Source organism: Haliaeetus leucocephalus, unplaced genomic scaffold (genome assembly GCF_000737465.1).
Source record: "Haliaeetus leucocephalus isolate CR32 unplaced genomic scaffold, Haliaeetus_leucocephalus-4.0 Scaffold984, whole genome shotgun sequence".
NCBI classification, from domain to species: domain Eukaryota; kingdom Metazoa; phylum Chordata; class Aves; order Accipitriformes; family Accipitridae; genus Haliaeetus; species Haliaeetus leucocephalus.
Genome location: NW_010973420.1, coordinates 1,312,627 through 1,329,988, shown reverse-complemented (window position 1 = coordinate 1,329,988; position 17,362 = coordinate 1,312,627). Strand labels below are relative to the sequence as shown.

Sequence of the window (17,362 nt, the reverse complement as noted above, 5' to 3'; positions counted from 1 at the left end):
TCTGCCTTATGGAAACAATTTCTTAATGCTACATATGTCAAACTTACTAAAAGCACCCTTTCTAAATACTAAGAACTTTAAGGGACTGTGACAAGGAACGTATTTCAGTTTGTTGTTACTCATCAGTGAAACTTCATATTTACGGTTTGGTATAAGAGAACTACTGAGGCTTGTGTGTGCCATATGCCAAGCTTGTATACGCTCTGTGTACTGTGTTTCATTTGTTGTGAACTTGGACACCTTCATGCTAGCCCAGCTAGTTGTAGTGAATGCACTGTTACAACAGCATAATGACTTATTAAATCAACTTGCATTAAGTGGCCAAGCATGACTTTTCAGGGTTTTTTTGTTCAGAGACGTCAAAGTTGGAGTTGTCTTCAAACCAGTTATGTCTTTTATTGCATTTAAAACTCTAATTTGCTTCTGCTGTTCCTGCCTGAAAGACATTACCAGGTGATTGATTATGTTAAGATACTGCAGGTAGCAGTTGCCTCTTTTTTTTTTTTTTTTTTAATATAACCAAATGAAATGTGGAAAGAAAAAAAAAAGAAAACAATAGTTTAGCTTTTTCTTATTTTTATTTTAAAGATCTTCTCAATTAAGAAAACAGAGCTAAACCTAATCCATTCCATACAAAAAATTCTGGGTGTATGTTTTATACAGGTTCCACAAAGGAATTGATTGAGAGCTGCTGTGGAGCTGGACAGCAGTGGGCTATAGACAACGGGGAGTGCACAGAAATCCCTGTAAGTGGAACGGATGGTGATATTTGCAGGTATGTAAGGCAAAACTGAGCATTTTTCATTAACAAAGAGAGCAGCCCTTTAGAAGAAATCAAATGATTGTACAGTTCGTGGGATGTCCAGGAGACTGGGAATTGTTTCATTCATTCTATAAATTATTGGTAGACTGACAATAAGTCATGGCAAATTAGAAAGAAGGATTTCCCCCTCCCTTTCCGCAAAATCTAATCTAAATAAAAGACTTTTAAGGTTTCTTTCCATCTCATGAGGAGAGCACAAATTTTTATTTCCCAGTTTTATGCGCATCTGTGGAGTTGCAGATAAATAGAAGGGCAGAGTTTGTCTTCCATTTGGCAAGTGCTAAGTGCAGTGATTATCCATATCATTATATGATGCATTTATTGTTTGATATGAATGGCTGCTGGTTCTGATGTCTATGTTCAACTGGAGGGGGGATCATATGCCTTGGTAATGCTGCTGGTATCAGTAGCATCAGGTCTGAGTGAGGGTGCCAGATTCAAACTGCACAGCAAGAAAAGAAGAATGGGTGCAGAGTAATGTGGACAGCATTTTACACTAGCTGCAATTCATCCCATCTCTCTCTCCTCCCCTGTAGTGTGAAACAGGCCTTAGGGAGGGATGCAGGTAAAGTTATCTGAGACTCACACGGTGCAACATAAGACAGGTGGATTTCTCTAAGAGTGATCCCAACATTTTCAGCATTAAAAAAGCTTGGCATAATCGGTTTTATCAAAGTTAGTATCATTGCACCTTTCTGAAGTTACTGGGAGATTAAAATCCCTCCGCACCCCAGGATCTGGCATGACATAACTGACACATACCAACTTTACTTCATGTCTATGAAGTAAAGACAGATTAAAAAATTCCAGCCTTGGCCTAAGTAGGTGCAAATCCAATACATTAATGACTTGCACCTGCACATCTGAGGCTGGGTTTAGATGAAAAAGCCAGATCCTAAATGCTTCAGTCCCTGTGAATCTATTGGGATTTAAAAGAATAGAGATCAGGAGTTCAGTTGTTTTACTTTCGAAATTTCAGTTCTGTCCCTGTTTTAAAGATTTAAAACCACCTGTAAATATTGTGTGTAAAGAAAACATTTCATGTGAAAAAGTATTCAAATCCGTGGCCTCAGAACCTTGAAAGCATAGACAAAAACTTACTGCTCCCACTGGGAGATGTGCCAGCGTGCAGAGCTGGTCACTGTGCACGTATCCAAACCTCAAGTGCACTGTTTTGTGTGCCAGAATGCCTGCAAGTAATGCAAGTTCCCAAGACTCTGCCACTAATTCAGCTCAGTATCTAAAGATTTTTAAAAGTAGAAGATAGATACTAAGTGTAAAAATCAGTTACTGTTCTATAAATACTTGGGTTTTACAAGTGACCATCACTGCACTGAAGGATTGATTTTTTTCAGCTGAGGCAAATGAGTGAAGCCTCCCGTGTCTGCTGAGGTTGTAGATTGTTTATACAGAGGTTGCAGATTGAGGTGTCTGTTGTTCCCATATGCCATGTTGGGGTTTTCAAGTGGTAAAAACTTAGACATTAAAGCTACTTATTGACGTATCTTGATGATGTCTCTGGACATTCATGTGCCAACTTGGCCTACCTCTGTGTAGTGACCAACAACACTAACTTCAGGATGGGAACTGGGACTACCTAAAAGAGATCATGTGTATTAACTAGGTGAATGAACTTCAAATAAAACAAGTTACAGGAAATCCTTAGTCAATTGATAGCCAGATGTAAAAATAACCCCAGAGCTTGTACCAGTGGCTGTATCAGAAATAGGATGTTAAGCTAGATGAAATCTCATCTGACCCATAATCTCATAATTGATATGTGTTTTATCATAACAGAGCAGCGTTTATCTGTGTGGCATTTACATCAGCTGTATAAGTATGAATCCTGCTTTTTGCTAACACTGTGTCCCAATTAAAGACCCACATCAGTTTAATACATTGATGTCATTTCACTGATCTTAACTCATTAACTCTTTCCCTAAAGCAGGAATGTTCTGAATCTTCTTTGAACCAACTATCTGGTCTGTGAAGAGTAGATTTGTGAAGAAGAAACAAGAGAATGTGGTTAACACAGTTCCCAATTCATTTTCTGGTAATAGAGTAGCTGAAACTGAGCTGTGCTGATAGTTAAGGAAATACTAAAATAAAAAAATGGCCAGTGATACTGCAGTGCTCCAGCCAGTACTGTTTCTACTATGTATTTTGTACATGAAAGGAATTTCTCATGGCTAAATGTCACGTGAACATGAACCTATAGAGGTTTCAGTGTTTTAATACGGTAAACACTTTGCACATATAAAGACAATTCTAGTAGCATTTTGTCATTTCTACAAATGGTAATAACTTTCAGTTAGGTTTTTTAAAATTTTTTAATGAAAGTTTGGATGTCTTATGTAAGCAATAATAGTTAAATTACTGGTGTTGGAATATATTTGGGTAATAACCATTCATTGCTCAAAAAATTGTATTTCTCTAGTTGGCAGTTAATACTGGATTAGAAAACCAACTTCCTTGAAAACAAAGCACATGGAGGTAGTAATCCCTTTGCTGTAATCAAACTCAAACCACTGCTTCCTGGTTAAACCTCTCCTATGCTATCCAGCATAAAAATATCAATGTAAAGCTGACACAACAGGCCATTGGTATTGGGAAAGTGGCCAAGTGGCTGTCACTGGCTTGTTTCTGCCAGAATAAGAGACATCCCTTTCCTTTTTTTTTTCTTTATTTTTTTTTTTTTTAATTGGAGCATTAGGATGGAAGCTGTGAATTGGAAATATATTCTGCTCAGAAAAGAAAAGGTTTTGTTTCCTAGGACAACTGTATTTTATTGCAGTAATAATGGTATCTTACTGACAAAAGTTGTTTACTTGCAAATATTTCTGTTGCGGAATTGCTTTGCTATGAGGCACTGGCTGTTTAAAATGCATCAACCTCCCATTCATCATTACCAGGGTACCCCATAAGGCAGTGTGCCCTGTGACAATGCATCAGCAAAAGATAGTTAGACATCAAGGTTATTCTTGGAAAAAGAAAAACTTTGCTTAATTCCTTCATGCCACCAAATCTGTCCAGAACAGAAATTTGCCCTTACTTATAACATAATGTATTATTTCATCTGAGTTTTAACATGTTCATCTGTGTCACGTATGCCCAATCTACAGGTCATGTACTCAGCTTAACCCCCTCGGGAGAATTCTTGTGGCCTGCAGCTCTCAGTCCTCCCTCGCCCTTCCCCACCATGCCGGCCCTTCCCTACCCCGGGACTGGACACAGACCCCTCCTGGGGCACTGCTAGTCTCCATCCTGCATGGACTGAGAGAGAGGGTCATGGAGCAAAGCCAAAGGGACTGTGTGATTTTGTCAGCCCTTTTGGATATGAATGAAAGAAGCACATACCTCTTTGAAGGGATGGGGAGGAAATCCACTATAGACTTTAAAATAGCAGGGAAGAGTATTTTATTATTTCAATGAACATCTATTAAATTTCATTTAGGAGTTTGCCATTTAGATTTTCAGTCTGTTTCATTTCAACCTTCAGTGAATCTTGTTAAATGTTTGATTTGAAGAGCCGTATATAGGAAATGTACATTCCCAAAGTACTTCATATACAGTGATCAAGTCACCCACAACCTTCTCTTTGATAACTGAAGTTAGAGGAAAGCTTAAATCCTGGGTTATGATCTGCAGGGCTATAAAGGAGATTTTATAGGGGTTTTGTGATGTGACACTTTCCTCAAATCCTGTCCAGAGCTTCAGTCCTCTGGTTGGTGAAGAAGTAAGTGTGTACAGGTGCATTTCCCTTTCCCCTCTTTCCAGGGAAGAAGGTTTCTCTCTGTTTTCTGTTTCTGAAACCTTCTGAAGACTTCTGAGAAGCAAAACATGGGGAACAGGGAAACATCTGTTGCACAAACATAGATGAGCTGTAAGGGATATTGGTGACCAGACTCTGAGAGACAGTGACCTAAACACAAGACTTCTTGAGCATTTATCAGTACATCTTTTTATTAGAAATGAGAAAAAAGTATATCCTGCAAAGGTCGGTGGTACCATCTGTATTATACTAGTATTGACACGTCAGAGACAAAATCTGTGGATTGTATGGTGAATCCAATAAGTCTGGGTTTTTTTGCATCCCATCCTGATGTCTTAATGTCAGTGAACGCTTGACCTCCATGATCCTTTGCAGAATTGCTCAGAAGCAGTGTTGCATCTCCACCGTAAAGGAGAACAGCTGCCTGGCTGGCATGATTGCTGCGAAGGAAGGAGATGTGTGTGGACCAGAGGAAAGCGATCCCTGTGGAGGATCATCATATAAGGTAAGTTGCTCTGATGCTTCTATTGGTTTTGTTCTGAATATGAGGTGTCCTTGTTTCCTGCATTTAGCAGTAATTTCTTTGTACATTATTATGGAGCACAGAAAATTATAAAGTTGTAGGAATTATGAAGTGGCAGGGAAATTACACTGTTTGCGTTTAGGTTTCAGTTGACTGGTGATGCAGCCCCTTTTAAAACTTCACAATAATGTTGTTTCGAATTATTTCCATCTTCATTTTTAACTTGCTGTATTATTTTCGCTTCCTCACTTCGGAAGTAGCTGAAAAGAGCATTTTAGGTTTTATATCTATGGTGTAGAAGAATTTAGAAAATGATAGGGCAAAACTTAATCGCAGATGTAATGCAAAACCCATTACTGAACAGTTTGCTTGGCTACGGTGTTGAATTGCAGCCTCATTTCTCACTTAAACAAAACGATGGACTAGAGGAACAAGCATTTTAGATGATGATGGAGGCTTTTATTCATAAATAAAGGCAGACCATTAACGAATGGTTCAAATCACAAATCATGAGCCACAGCCTCAGCTTATATAAATGAGATTTGCTTTATGAGAATCAGTGGAGCCAAACCACTTTAAACCAGTTTGAAGATTCAGCATCTTGCTTGCTCGCTTGTCTTGTTTTTACCAGAAGGGTGCATTTCAGAATTTATTTCACTCTGATAATAATTTACATAGCTATATCTCAGCTTAAATGCAGCTTCCGTTGTCTCAGCAGGAAACTGATTAGTTCTGTCTGTTCTTATATATCGGTGATCTTGTGGATAATTGTTCACTGGAAAAGCAAAATACATGGATGTCTACTGTGGAGTTTAAAGTTTAATTAGCTGTGCCAGTTTGTCATTTTCAGAACTATTATTTACTTGGGTCTAGAGTCCACCATTAGAATAAAAAGAGAATTTGTGCATTTGAGAGGAGACAATTAATATTTCTGAAGTGTGACAGAATTATTATTCTTAGGTTTTCACCATGGGTCTTTCGCATGCTAGACAGAGCACAAGCTGTAGAGTAAGTCTTATCATACATGCCATTCCACAGAAAGAAGTGGAGAGGGAAAGCTTCATCATTCTTGTCTGAACTGAAAAAAGTTACAAAATACTCTCATGGAATAGCTCCTTGTGCCAGTTCCAATGTAATGTTTTCCTTCAAGAGACACCATCTAAAATCGTAAAATTACCAAAGGAACAGCTTTGCCCTCCTCTTTAGCTCCTTTAGCCATTGCAGCTACTGCTTGAAAAAAATAACAAAAATGAATAAATATTGAGACTGTTGAGACTTTAAGAAAGGCTTTCTGATTTTATTATAGCTAAACATAGTTAAACATAAAAATAGTTGTATTTGTTATTAAATCAGTGGTAGAACTCTGATGAAGTTCAAAAGGTAGCTAACAGAAGATCAAGATATCCAAGTTTTTACATTTTAGCAGGAACTTTTCGACAAACAAGTTTTTCCACTGGAGAATGAGACACTTGTATTCATCTGGAAAACATGTGAACCCATAAGTGTATGACTGATTTAATACTCTCTGTGATGCCTGCACATGGGATAAATTGTGAATCAAAACTATGACTGAAAAAAGCCATATTCTTCAAGGCAAATACTCCAATATTTTATGATACTTCAGTAAAAACGTGTATTATCCTTAACTTCTTTTGTTTTGCATATTGAAGCTGAAAAAATTGTACCAAACCTAAAAATATTTACAGACAGTAGAATTTTCAGTTCATAAAATTTTGAATTTGGGGATTCTGGATTTGGCGAGGATGTGTTGTGAATGAGTGGTTTGGACTGCTTAAAGAATCACTATCAAAGGTATTAGCAAAAGTGATTTAATAAGAATTTATAAAAGCGCGACTTCACAAAGTTCAATGGCAAGGTTCACTCTATTACTTAATACATGGGTGAAGTGTACAAAGACAAATCAAGTTAGAATCAAACTAGAATGATTTATATAGAGACTGTAAATGTAAAAGAGTAAGGGAGAAACATACAAAAGAGAATTTGAGTTAGAATTTATTTTTCATGGTTTGTACAAAGACCAGGCGTACTGAAAGGTAGGGGAGACCCTCCCATTGAGTCACAAGGTTCAGGGAAGACCCCCTTGCTTTCTAAACTCCTGTTGGAGCTTAGGTGTGGCTGGATCCACTCCTAGTCCCAAACTTGGTCAATGGTTTATGTCTAAGGGATTATGTGTGTAGCAGTGGATTGAGGTTCATTTACAGTTTGAGGTAAATGACAAGATTTAGTAACACTTAATCAGTGATTAATTTAACATTTACAAAGTGATTCAGTTGAATATACCTAGGTCAATTCACACATGCATGCACAGATACAAAGATAAATATATAGATAGATAGATACATAAACAGAGTTATACCTGTTAAAAATTCCCCTCGAGTTCAGTGAAATATTCACGTCAAATGTCATGGCATTTCTCAACGGGCGAAGGGTTGAGCCTCAAGCAGTGAATATCAGCCCAGGTCCTGTTGTCAGCTTTTGGTGACAGTCCTCCGATTTTCATCAACAAGAGAGTTTGTGAGCTCTGAGAGGTGTCCCCCTCAGAGGGAGATGCTGGACGCAGCCCACTGTGGTCCAAGAGAGCTCAAAGGGCCTTGCTTGGGACCGCTGTTTATAGGTTCGCAAGATGATTGACTTTGGTCAGTGCGATTTCATTCCAGACAGAATTCTTGTCAGGTAACCACAACAGCGAGTCATGATCCAAGCAGCAGTAGTCTCAGGTACGGACCCAGCCAACAGGAGTTTCAGGTGCAATTAAGGGATGCCTAATTGTCCTGACTCACTGTACCATAGCCAGGATGAGAAGGTACTGGGCTGTCCCAACTCACTGTGCAAGAACACAATGTTGTCTGGTCCTGACATCGCAATGTGGCCAGGGGGGCTGCACCACCACAGGATGAAAACAGGATTTTTCTCTTTTCTAGCCTGACCACAATCCATTATAGTTAGATTATATTTTTTTTTTAAAGGTGATTTAGCCCATTTAGTTAAAAAAATAATTCAGCATCTTCAGGACCTGTACTGTAAATTTTTCACAAACATGTATTTGGGCACGTAAAGGCAACTCTTTATGGCTGTGCATATTTGCAAATGTGAATAACATCTACTATTTATGATGTTTGGGGATTTACAAGATTAGAAAGCAGGGACATAAAATGTGAGCTGTAGTCCTAGGCCCTGGGCTGAACATGCAAGGGATACATATTGTGTATGCAATGCCCAAGAAACCCTAAAGCTACAGTGTTTGAATCTTGAAAAAAGTGACTCAGCGGAAGAGTTTCTGCAGATTGAGCTGTTAGTGGACAAGTTTCCCTGTCTCCCTAGTGGAGGCAGACTCTGGTTCAATGGTGTATGCCCATCTAGGATTGCTAATCATGAAATGTGTTTCCTTTCCATTTCCATACCGCGTCCAACCCTTACAACACTGCTTCTCTTATTTGCTCTCCTCAGGTCAGACATCTCTCTCCTGGGAATGGGGAGCTTAGTTCAGTTTTCTTCTGTTCCGTCCTTGGACTTTCTGTTGACATAGCTAACTGCTGCCAGTTTGAATTATGTGTCTGATGCCTTTTCATAGACTGAATATTTGAATAGACTGAAATCGCGTCTCTTGGTTCAGAGAGGCTGTTTCAGTGTAGCTGTGAACTATAAATGAGTGCTGCTGGGCTGGATGTCTTGACTATCAAAGGAGTTGCAGAGGGAAACAGTCTCTGCATTTTATAACTGTACTGTCAGTGAGAGCATCTAAATATATACATATGATGTCAGGACACTTACACTTAAATCCAGACAGGCATCTTCAATTCATATGTGGCCCCTGTATGTCTCTGTAGCAGAGACTTACAAGTCTTCAGCTTCCTTGCTTGATTAGGTATCAACTGTGCATACACAGTATAGACTTTTTGAATTTTATATAATTGATTTATTTTTGTGGCCTGACTGTGCAATATATTTGTATGTGACTGAGTAAAGCATAACACAGTTTTTGTCTGCCACCTGCAACAGAGGAAACTGCAAGAGACTACATTTCAGGGATGCCCCGTTGCATCAACCTGTCCGTGAAGCTGCTGCTTAGATACATTCAGGAAAGAAAAGGAAGGCAAATAGCTCATAAAATATACCCTGGCTTTTCTCTAGCCACTGTCTCAGGGGGATACTGTCCAGGACAGTCAGGTAATTAAAGGTCATAGTAGGTTTGCAGGGCAGTGGTGCATAGAGGAAAGAGTCTTTACTGACATGCTGACAGAGCTCAGATGCTGCTGCTGATCCTTTTGTCCATGTGTCCTGGGTTCAGCTGGGATAGAGTTAATTTTCACAGGAACCTGGGAGGGGGCACAGCCAGGACAGCTGAGGACACCAGGCAAGGTATTTGCAATTCCTTTCACATTGCTTCAAATAGCTAACCATTTTTTTAGATCTAATGCAAAGAGGTATAGATCTGTATTATTTTGTTTATAATATACTATATACAAAGCAATGGCTGTGTGCAAGAGCTAGAAAGAGATGATCTGTGGCACCATTGCTTCCTTGCATGCGAAGTTGCATTGTCACAGCGAGACTTTGTGTTTAGTCTGGTTGCAGTTGACCCATTTGTGCAGGATGGCAAAACCAAGCACAACTAAAGCTTTGATGTTTGCAACTGTCTAAACCCTAGCTCCTTTTCCAGATGCTCCACTGTTAAAGAAAGTGCAAATCAGTTCCAAGTGTGTGTGGGGGCTCATCCCTGAAGCAGACTGTATTAAATCCTTGTTACTGATAGTCTCCTTCTTTTGTAGCAATGCTGCGATTGCTGTAACCTGGGCCTGCGATTAAGGAGTGAGGGGAAAACCTGTGAGTCCAACATAAATCTGGGCTACCCCTGCAGTCATGTGATGCTGTCCTGCTGTGAAGGAGGAGATCACTTTATCCATCCAGAAATAAAAAGGCAACCTGAACCTTTGCCAACAGTGACACCCAAGAAGGGTAAGTGTCCATTTATGATTTGAAGACATTGCAGGTAAGGTCTCTGTCTCATGTGGTCGTATGGGGAGGTGCTGGAAGGTGTAATGCTACAGGAGCACAGTTGCCTTCCCTCTCGGATCAAGTATAGACTTCCTTGTTCTTAAAACAGTTCTGAAAAAGAAAAAAAATATGTAGGTGTTTCTGATCCTTAAAACATACCTTCTTTAGTAGTTTGGGTTTTTTGTGTGTTTCTTCCCCCCAAGCCACATAGTACAGAGACCTGCTGCTAGCCCTTGGTAAGAAGCAAGTTGAAGCTGGTCTTTGTCTTTTAGCAGAAGCAATCCTGAAAGATTCTGCATAAAGCAAATTATGATTTTTTTCCAGACAAAGTAGTCCCATGGATTATGATACCAATGAAACATCCTGGGAATAGATTTCCTATTGTTCTGCTGAACATCACAGCAGCTTTCTCACAGCACACTCTGGAGAAGCCCCAGAGCACTGCAAGTTTATTTTCACTCTTTCAATATATGAACATAGTGATGCTGAAGAGCTAAATCAAATCCCTGCAGCCAGAGAGGCATGACAAAGGGAGCATGACAAATCTGGAGTTTGGACAGCTAGGCTTCCTCCCTCAGCCCAAGGTCACACTCCTTCCAGCATCACTCTGTAGCCACCTGTCATGCATGAGTTGCATGGTAACCTCCTGCATATGCTAGGGTTCAATTTTTGTCCATTCTTTTCTCATGAACTAAATGTGTATTTTCTCTCACCAACAAATGTAAGGGTTGATTTTGACCTAGCTGAGACCTCACTGAGCAAGGAAGTTTTCATGTATGTGTTTAAGAAAAGCTTATGTGATGAGAAAATCACTGAACAATTAATTTTAGTATCGCAGAAAGTCTTGTTAAACTTGGTCAGGAAGTGGAAAGGATAGTCCTTTTGCCAGTGTTTAAAAGCAGTAGGTAGGATAGCCATGTCATTATTAAGTGGGTCCCAGAATGTCTGTAATGCTAGCTACAGAAGTAGCCAATAAATTAATAGTGGTGTTGAAAAGAGTTTCCAAACCAACTGGGTAAGTTTTCTCCTGAAATTAGGAATTCAGTGTCGTTCTTCAGTGGGGCCAATTTCAGATGGGGCTTCAATGTGATACCTTGGTTCAAATAATAATAGTAATGGTGTTAGTGTGAAATGTGAGCTTGTGACCTCCCAGGGTCATCCTGTTTCTCGTTGGCTCCTATAAAATGTCCCTCTAGCCTTATGGAAGGAGGTGGTGGACCTTCAGCACAAAGGTCTTCTCTTCAGGTTGGGTTTATTTGCTCTTGTCTGTGGAGTAACTGTTTTGGGTAGCTTTGACTGTATCTGGAGTTTGTGTGACCAAATGCTCCATACTGTACAGTCCTCATGCTAAAACACCTGTTAGAGAACCAGCAAGTGTTGTTCTGTTGTAGTTTCAGAGACGGAAGATCACAAGGAAGCTTTGTCCATTAGTAGTGAAGCTGAACTGTCAAATAACCTGCCTGGAGATGACCTGGATGAATGTCTCATCTATGGTGGGGAGCTCTGCCAGCATTTGTGTATAAACACCATGGGGTCCTACAAGTGTTCGTGTTTTCCAGAATTCACCTTGCAAGATGATGGGACCAGCTGCTCTCCAGGTGACAAAATGGGCAGGAAACACCATGAATGATGGTGTCTTTGTGCCACCTACATTGATCTACCAAGCTTTTCGTTAGTTTCTGTGAGGTTTTTTATGGGTGTTGATGCATGGACATTTTCTGTAGAAATTGGACAGGTTAATAATGTAAAGAAAAACAATCATTTAGGAAACTTAATTACGCCTTATTTTTCTGTATCGGTGGCATGAGATCAGGGTGTTATTTAATATGTTAAAATCAAGACTGTTTTCACTTTTCAGAAGTGGATTTGTAAAGATTGTTAATGAAACACCTTTTCTTCTTAGAGTAATTTTGTATTTCACAGTTAGCTTTCCTTTAGATAAACTTTACTGAGTTCAGACAGGCAACATTGCTTCCTGAACTTTGATTTTTATCTAAAATCATTAACATCTTTCAGTGATACAAAATCTAAATATTTCTTGTGTGGTGGAAGTCTTGAAAAGAAAGTCTGTTGTGTTGTAATTGTTTTGATGTCTGGAGTTCTCCAATGGCAAGATTTCAAATCAGATAACTTGAAAAGTTGAAACCTTATATTAGTTACAAGTGCTTTCAGGTATTTAACAAGCAAAATAAGTGTTGCCATCCAATGACAAAGTTCCTTAAACTTCAAATACTTTCTGGCCAAGCCAAACAATGAGCATTCATTATGTCATTCTTCTCAACATGATGTTACAGTGCTTACATCAATGATGTGTTTGACAGTGTTTCTGCAGCAGCTGTGTGCTCTGTTGTTTATATTAAGATTCTGGGGAAGGAACCTAATCCAAAAGAGGCAAGAAAATGGTTCTTATTTTAGCACTGCAAAATTTGGCTTGATCGTTCACCTGGAGCATATATGTGGTTTTGTTTTGCTTTGCTTTGCTTTGCTTCTCCCACTACTAACTCAGTTGAAGCGTGGATTTACGTTAATACATCTTGTATCTGGGTAGTCAGTATTCTTGGCAGATCTGCAAGACTGCAGTGCTTATGGCTGTGCCAAGAAGTGTAGAGGGATTTACAGAGCTCTGTTGAGGTAGAGGATTGTGATGAGGGTAGGGCACTGTGAGTGAGACATGAGACACATAGGAAGAGTGTGGCGAGGAAGGGTTGCTGCTGTCATCCTGGAGTCCTGGGTCAAATGAAAGGCTGGGCAAGGGAGATGGCAGGGCAGGGAACCTCACTTGCTACGCTTGGCTAAGCTGTATCTGCTCTGCCTGGCAACGTGGCACAGTGGCCTTTTATTTCTCATTTTTCCTCTGTGTATGTGCACATCTCTGTCATGTGGTCTGTGCATGGAGACCCATGCCAGACAGTTTTAAAACTCATGCTGTTGGTAATTTTTACTGCTGTGATTAGATATAATGCTCTTGTATTTGTACCTGTCCCAGTACACTTCCTGTTCTTTGCTGGACTCTGACTGTTTTTGTATTTAATTTTTGTTTTTTAAAACATGTCACGCTTTTTCATGAGGCTTGGAAGAATTGATGTTCTTGTAGTGGCTCTGTGAGGCAAGGAGAAAGCATACATTAATGAAACTTCAAAAACTTCTTCCCTCTCTGCGAGCTCTCTGAGGAACTCCTTCAGGGTATGCCACAAGCAGATGTCTTGCATTTGCCTCTGTGTCATAGCCCATTGTATGTCTGTGATTGCTTGGAGGGGAGGGTGTTTTGGTGTTTGTTTTTTGTTTTTAATGAAATTGCCTTTCCCGTACCCAAAACCTGCATTGTAATCACGCTTCGTCATTTAATGTTGTCATTGTTTGGTGGCTCACACTTTGCTCCAGGTGACACTTGAACCCAAATCAATAGGAGTAGGACACATCCCTCTTAAGGAAGAATTTAGCCTTATGGATTTAGGCTTCCATTTTGATGATATTGGCAAACTGGATTACTCTTATTGATGTAACACAGCATATTTTTTTTTTAAACTATTCTGATACCTTTAACATTACTGTTTATTGAAAATCTTAATGAAAGATAGCAGCTGTCATGTTTTCCACTTAGCTGTGTAAAAGTCATTCCAGAGTATCCTGTGCTTGTAAAGGTGAGCATCTGCTTTCCATCTATGTTGAAATAGGATGTACAGAGTAAGTTTAAAGACTTGTTTGGGGTTTGACATTTTTTTCATCATACACCAAATGAAAGACAGCCACTGTCTTTACAATATAGCAGCATTTAAAAAAACCCTCCAAAACACTTCTGTTTGATTCATTAGGTGTCGTAATATTTCACTCTAAAGAAGTTATTTTCAGCCAAGCTCCCTGATCCGTATCCATGACGTTTGTGAGCATCTCCATTAGCATGCAGCACTCTGTGTGTGCGTGCTGTTGGACAGTTGTTCGTATCAAACAGATGGCAGCTTCCAAAACTGACTATTCACCTCCATGCATAGACAGTTCTCCAGGTCACCAAAATGTTTCCTCCTACAAACCATGATGGAGTGGGATGAATGGGACCGGGACCTTTGCTATGGTGTGCCTAGTGGAGATGAACCGTCCTTGATCTCTCTCTGCCTCCCTTTCCTTGCAGATCCTGACAGAAGACAGGTGACAAGGCTGGAAGCAGAAGCCACCATCCCTACAGCAGCCTCTCCTTCTCAGCCTCTTCTTATCATGACCTTACAAGAAGAGCAGGATAAGTGTAAAGGTATGTTGGAGGTGTAAACTGTAGATGCAGATGAGTGAGGAATGTTTAGAGAGCTGGAATAAAATTCCACACATCCACACACCAATCTGATTTCAATGCACATCCTTAATTTGTTACCTCTGGCGTAAGACTGAAGAATTGTCAGGGGAAACCTGAGGACCTAATTTGAGGCTCTACTCTGATTTCAGGGTTATTACACACCTGCAACTTAGTTTAAGGTAAGCAGTGCAGCTGTGCAGCATAATGTGAACAATACAGGTAGGAGTGGCACAGGTGTGTTTCTGTGGAGGGTTGTAAGTATTCATTAGGGCTGCCTGGGCAGATTGTTTACAAACTGCATTCCCCATTGCCTAAACTGGGATTATATTTGGGTGACCTGGAGGTCTGTAACTTCAGCTGAGCTGTGTTGTGAATGCTAATATATTTTGCAATTTTGCTTTGTATAGATAATGGCCCCTGCAAGCACGTCTGCAATATTGTGGAAGGAAATGTTGTTTGCTCTTGTTTGTCTGGATATACTATCATGGCTGATGGGATTTCCTGTGAAGGTAAGTGGTTCAGGTTCACCACAGAGACCTGGTTAAAACACTCTTATGTAGATCTCATTGATCTCATACCCCTAGGTGTTTCTCTAAGGATTCCTCATTTTCAGTATTGTGAATCGCAACTGTCAGTACAGAGACTATTTGGCAGAAAGAATACCAAAGCTGCTTCAGAGATAACTCCTAAAGCACGACTATCCAGTGTGCCTGTTACCTGGGGACTTCGGGTGAAGGCAAGCCTGGATTTGTGCTCTTTTCCTCTGACATTCCTGGCTTTTTTTCAGCCCTCTTGATTTCTCTTCACACTACTGTTACTTCCCAGGCTCTGTCTACACAGCTATGGACATGCAGCTTTTCTTCCTGAGAATGGGAGCAGCAAGCAGGACGTGGGCATGTTTGTTGCCCCGAGGAACGCCCTCAGAGTTACAGCTCTCCCCTGTCACCTCTTCCATTTGTTTTTATTTCTGCTTGCCGTGAAAATCTGAATTCGGTGAGGCTTCACTGCTATAAAGAATGTGCCATTGTGAGCTGGTCCAGCTCCATGTGTTTCACTTGACATTGCAGCTCAGGCCTGCACAGTGATGAACAGTGAATTCCAAAGCTGCATCATGAGAGTTCGCATTATATAAATTTTAAATGAACATGTTTGGGTAGTGGTAAAGGATACACTTGCCCAGGAAAGATTTGGGGGTCAGAAGCAATGCCCTGTGACATATCTTAATTATAAATCTGTGAGTATGGGAGCAATAACAGCCAGCAGTGAAATGCAAGTAGAAACTTCTGATGCTCAGAATTGCTCACAAGTGATCCACATCCCTCTTAATCTCAGATCTTATTGAATAACAAATCATTTTCATGAAATTCCAGACAGTCTGTGAAAAAAATGGGAATTTAATATCACCAGATAAAATATTCACTGTGCATTGCTTACTCAACTGTGGTGGAAGCTAATTTGATTAATTAATGTCAGAATCAAATGGGGCATTTCAATGTTTTCCTACAGGAGGTAAAAAAAATCAGAAATGTCAGTGGAAGTAGTGAGTTTAAATTGTAGCAAGGGACATTTATAATCTATATTAAAGTAAGTATTTGATGGTAAGGGTGGTGGTGTACTGGAACAGGTTTCCCGCAAAGAGCGTGTGTTGCCTCTGTGTGACTGCCTATTTTTAAGAATGGCTCCTTCTGGAATGACAGAAGTGTAGGGGTGCAAGCAAGGACTAGATGATATCCGAGGGTTTATTCCAGCCCTATTTTCAGTGTAACGCTGTGTGTATTATAGCATGATGCTGATGTGGTAGCTCCAACACACTTCATTTGGACAACTCTAGCATGAAAGAAGTGATGTTTCATTTCAGAAATTGTTCTAATAGCATTCTATTTTTCCCTTTTGGTTGCAACATGTTGACATAGATTTGGATGAGTGCCTCACAGGTGCTTATGCTTGTTCCAGAGGACAATTATGTGTGAACACATTGGGATCATTCTACTGTGTCAACCACAGAGTGATCTGTGCAGAGGGCTTTATACTCAACAGGCATAGAAAATGTGTTGGTAAGATGATAGGTGTAAGCCGTTCACCACAGCATCATAATTCTTCATGCTCTGCAATGCATTTAAACAATTTGTGCTAAAAGGCTTTCTGGCCATCTCTACATATGACATTTCAATATGAGTTAGTAAAAACACATGTGCACCATTTGCTCAGCCGCTTAACATCATGAGTTGTATGCTATTTGGCTTTTTCCCTAGCAATACATTCTCAGGATACATATAACTTTACTCAAAAGTCATAAAAGTTCATAGGTATGATGACCACAGCAGTACTGATGGCTATTAAACTGGACTAAGAAAACATAGCAGTTGATCTCCCTGGACAGTGTCAATACTGCCAAATCCCAAGACATCATGAAGAAACAAAACTTCATAAATACAGCTCAAGAAATCTGTATAAGTCCAGGCAGTAGAAAAGATCCATTCCAAAGTGATGGAATTTTAAAATTCAGATTAGTCTTTTGTTGATTCTGGCACAAATTTCTTTGTGTAAGAGGCCAAGATGCATCATAATTCTGCTGTATCATCCTTGCTATTTAAGTTCATATAAGAAACCAATCTATTTTTACAAGTGTATTTATGAGGATTTAATTTGCTTCAAAAAGCCAAGGCCTGAGCTTATGAAATAGTTTCTATTTGGGGTACTTTTCTAGAAGCTGGTTTAGGAGGCACCTGAGCTGCAGCAGTGTTGTGTGGTAATGCCTGGAAAAATAGAACACCTGGAGACCTCTAGTTGTTAATGAAAGCAGCAGTGCCTGTGACTATAATGTCATGTGTGAATACATTTGCCTTCTTCCACCCCTGTCCTTCTCCCTACATTTATAACGTCATTTTTCTGACCATCACAGCTTTGGTTTTGTTCCTATCTTTTAAAGCTCTATGATCTCATCTT

General features: G+C 39.8%; 1 protein-coding gene across 1 annotated transcript in view; it reads left to right on the top strand.

The window, feature by feature from the left end:
- FBLN2 (fibulin 2) overlaps positions 1-17,362 on the top strand; it is an 86,780-nt gene that overhangs the window by 49,186 nt on the left and 20,232 nt on the right. The window contains exons 3-8 of the mRNA XM_010584409.1: positions 664-775; positions 4,971-5,100; positions 9,909-10,095; positions 11,526-11,732; positions 14,261-14,377; positions 14,824-14,925. Coding sequence (XP_010582711.1) covers positions 664-775; positions 4,971-5,100; positions 9,909-10,095; positions 11,526-11,732; positions 14,261-14,377; positions 14,824-14,925 — 855 coding nt within the window. The remainder of the gene's footprint in view (positions 1-663; positions 776-4,970; positions 5,101-9,908; positions 10,096-11,525; positions 11,733-14,260; positions 14,378-14,823; positions 14,926-17,362) is intronic.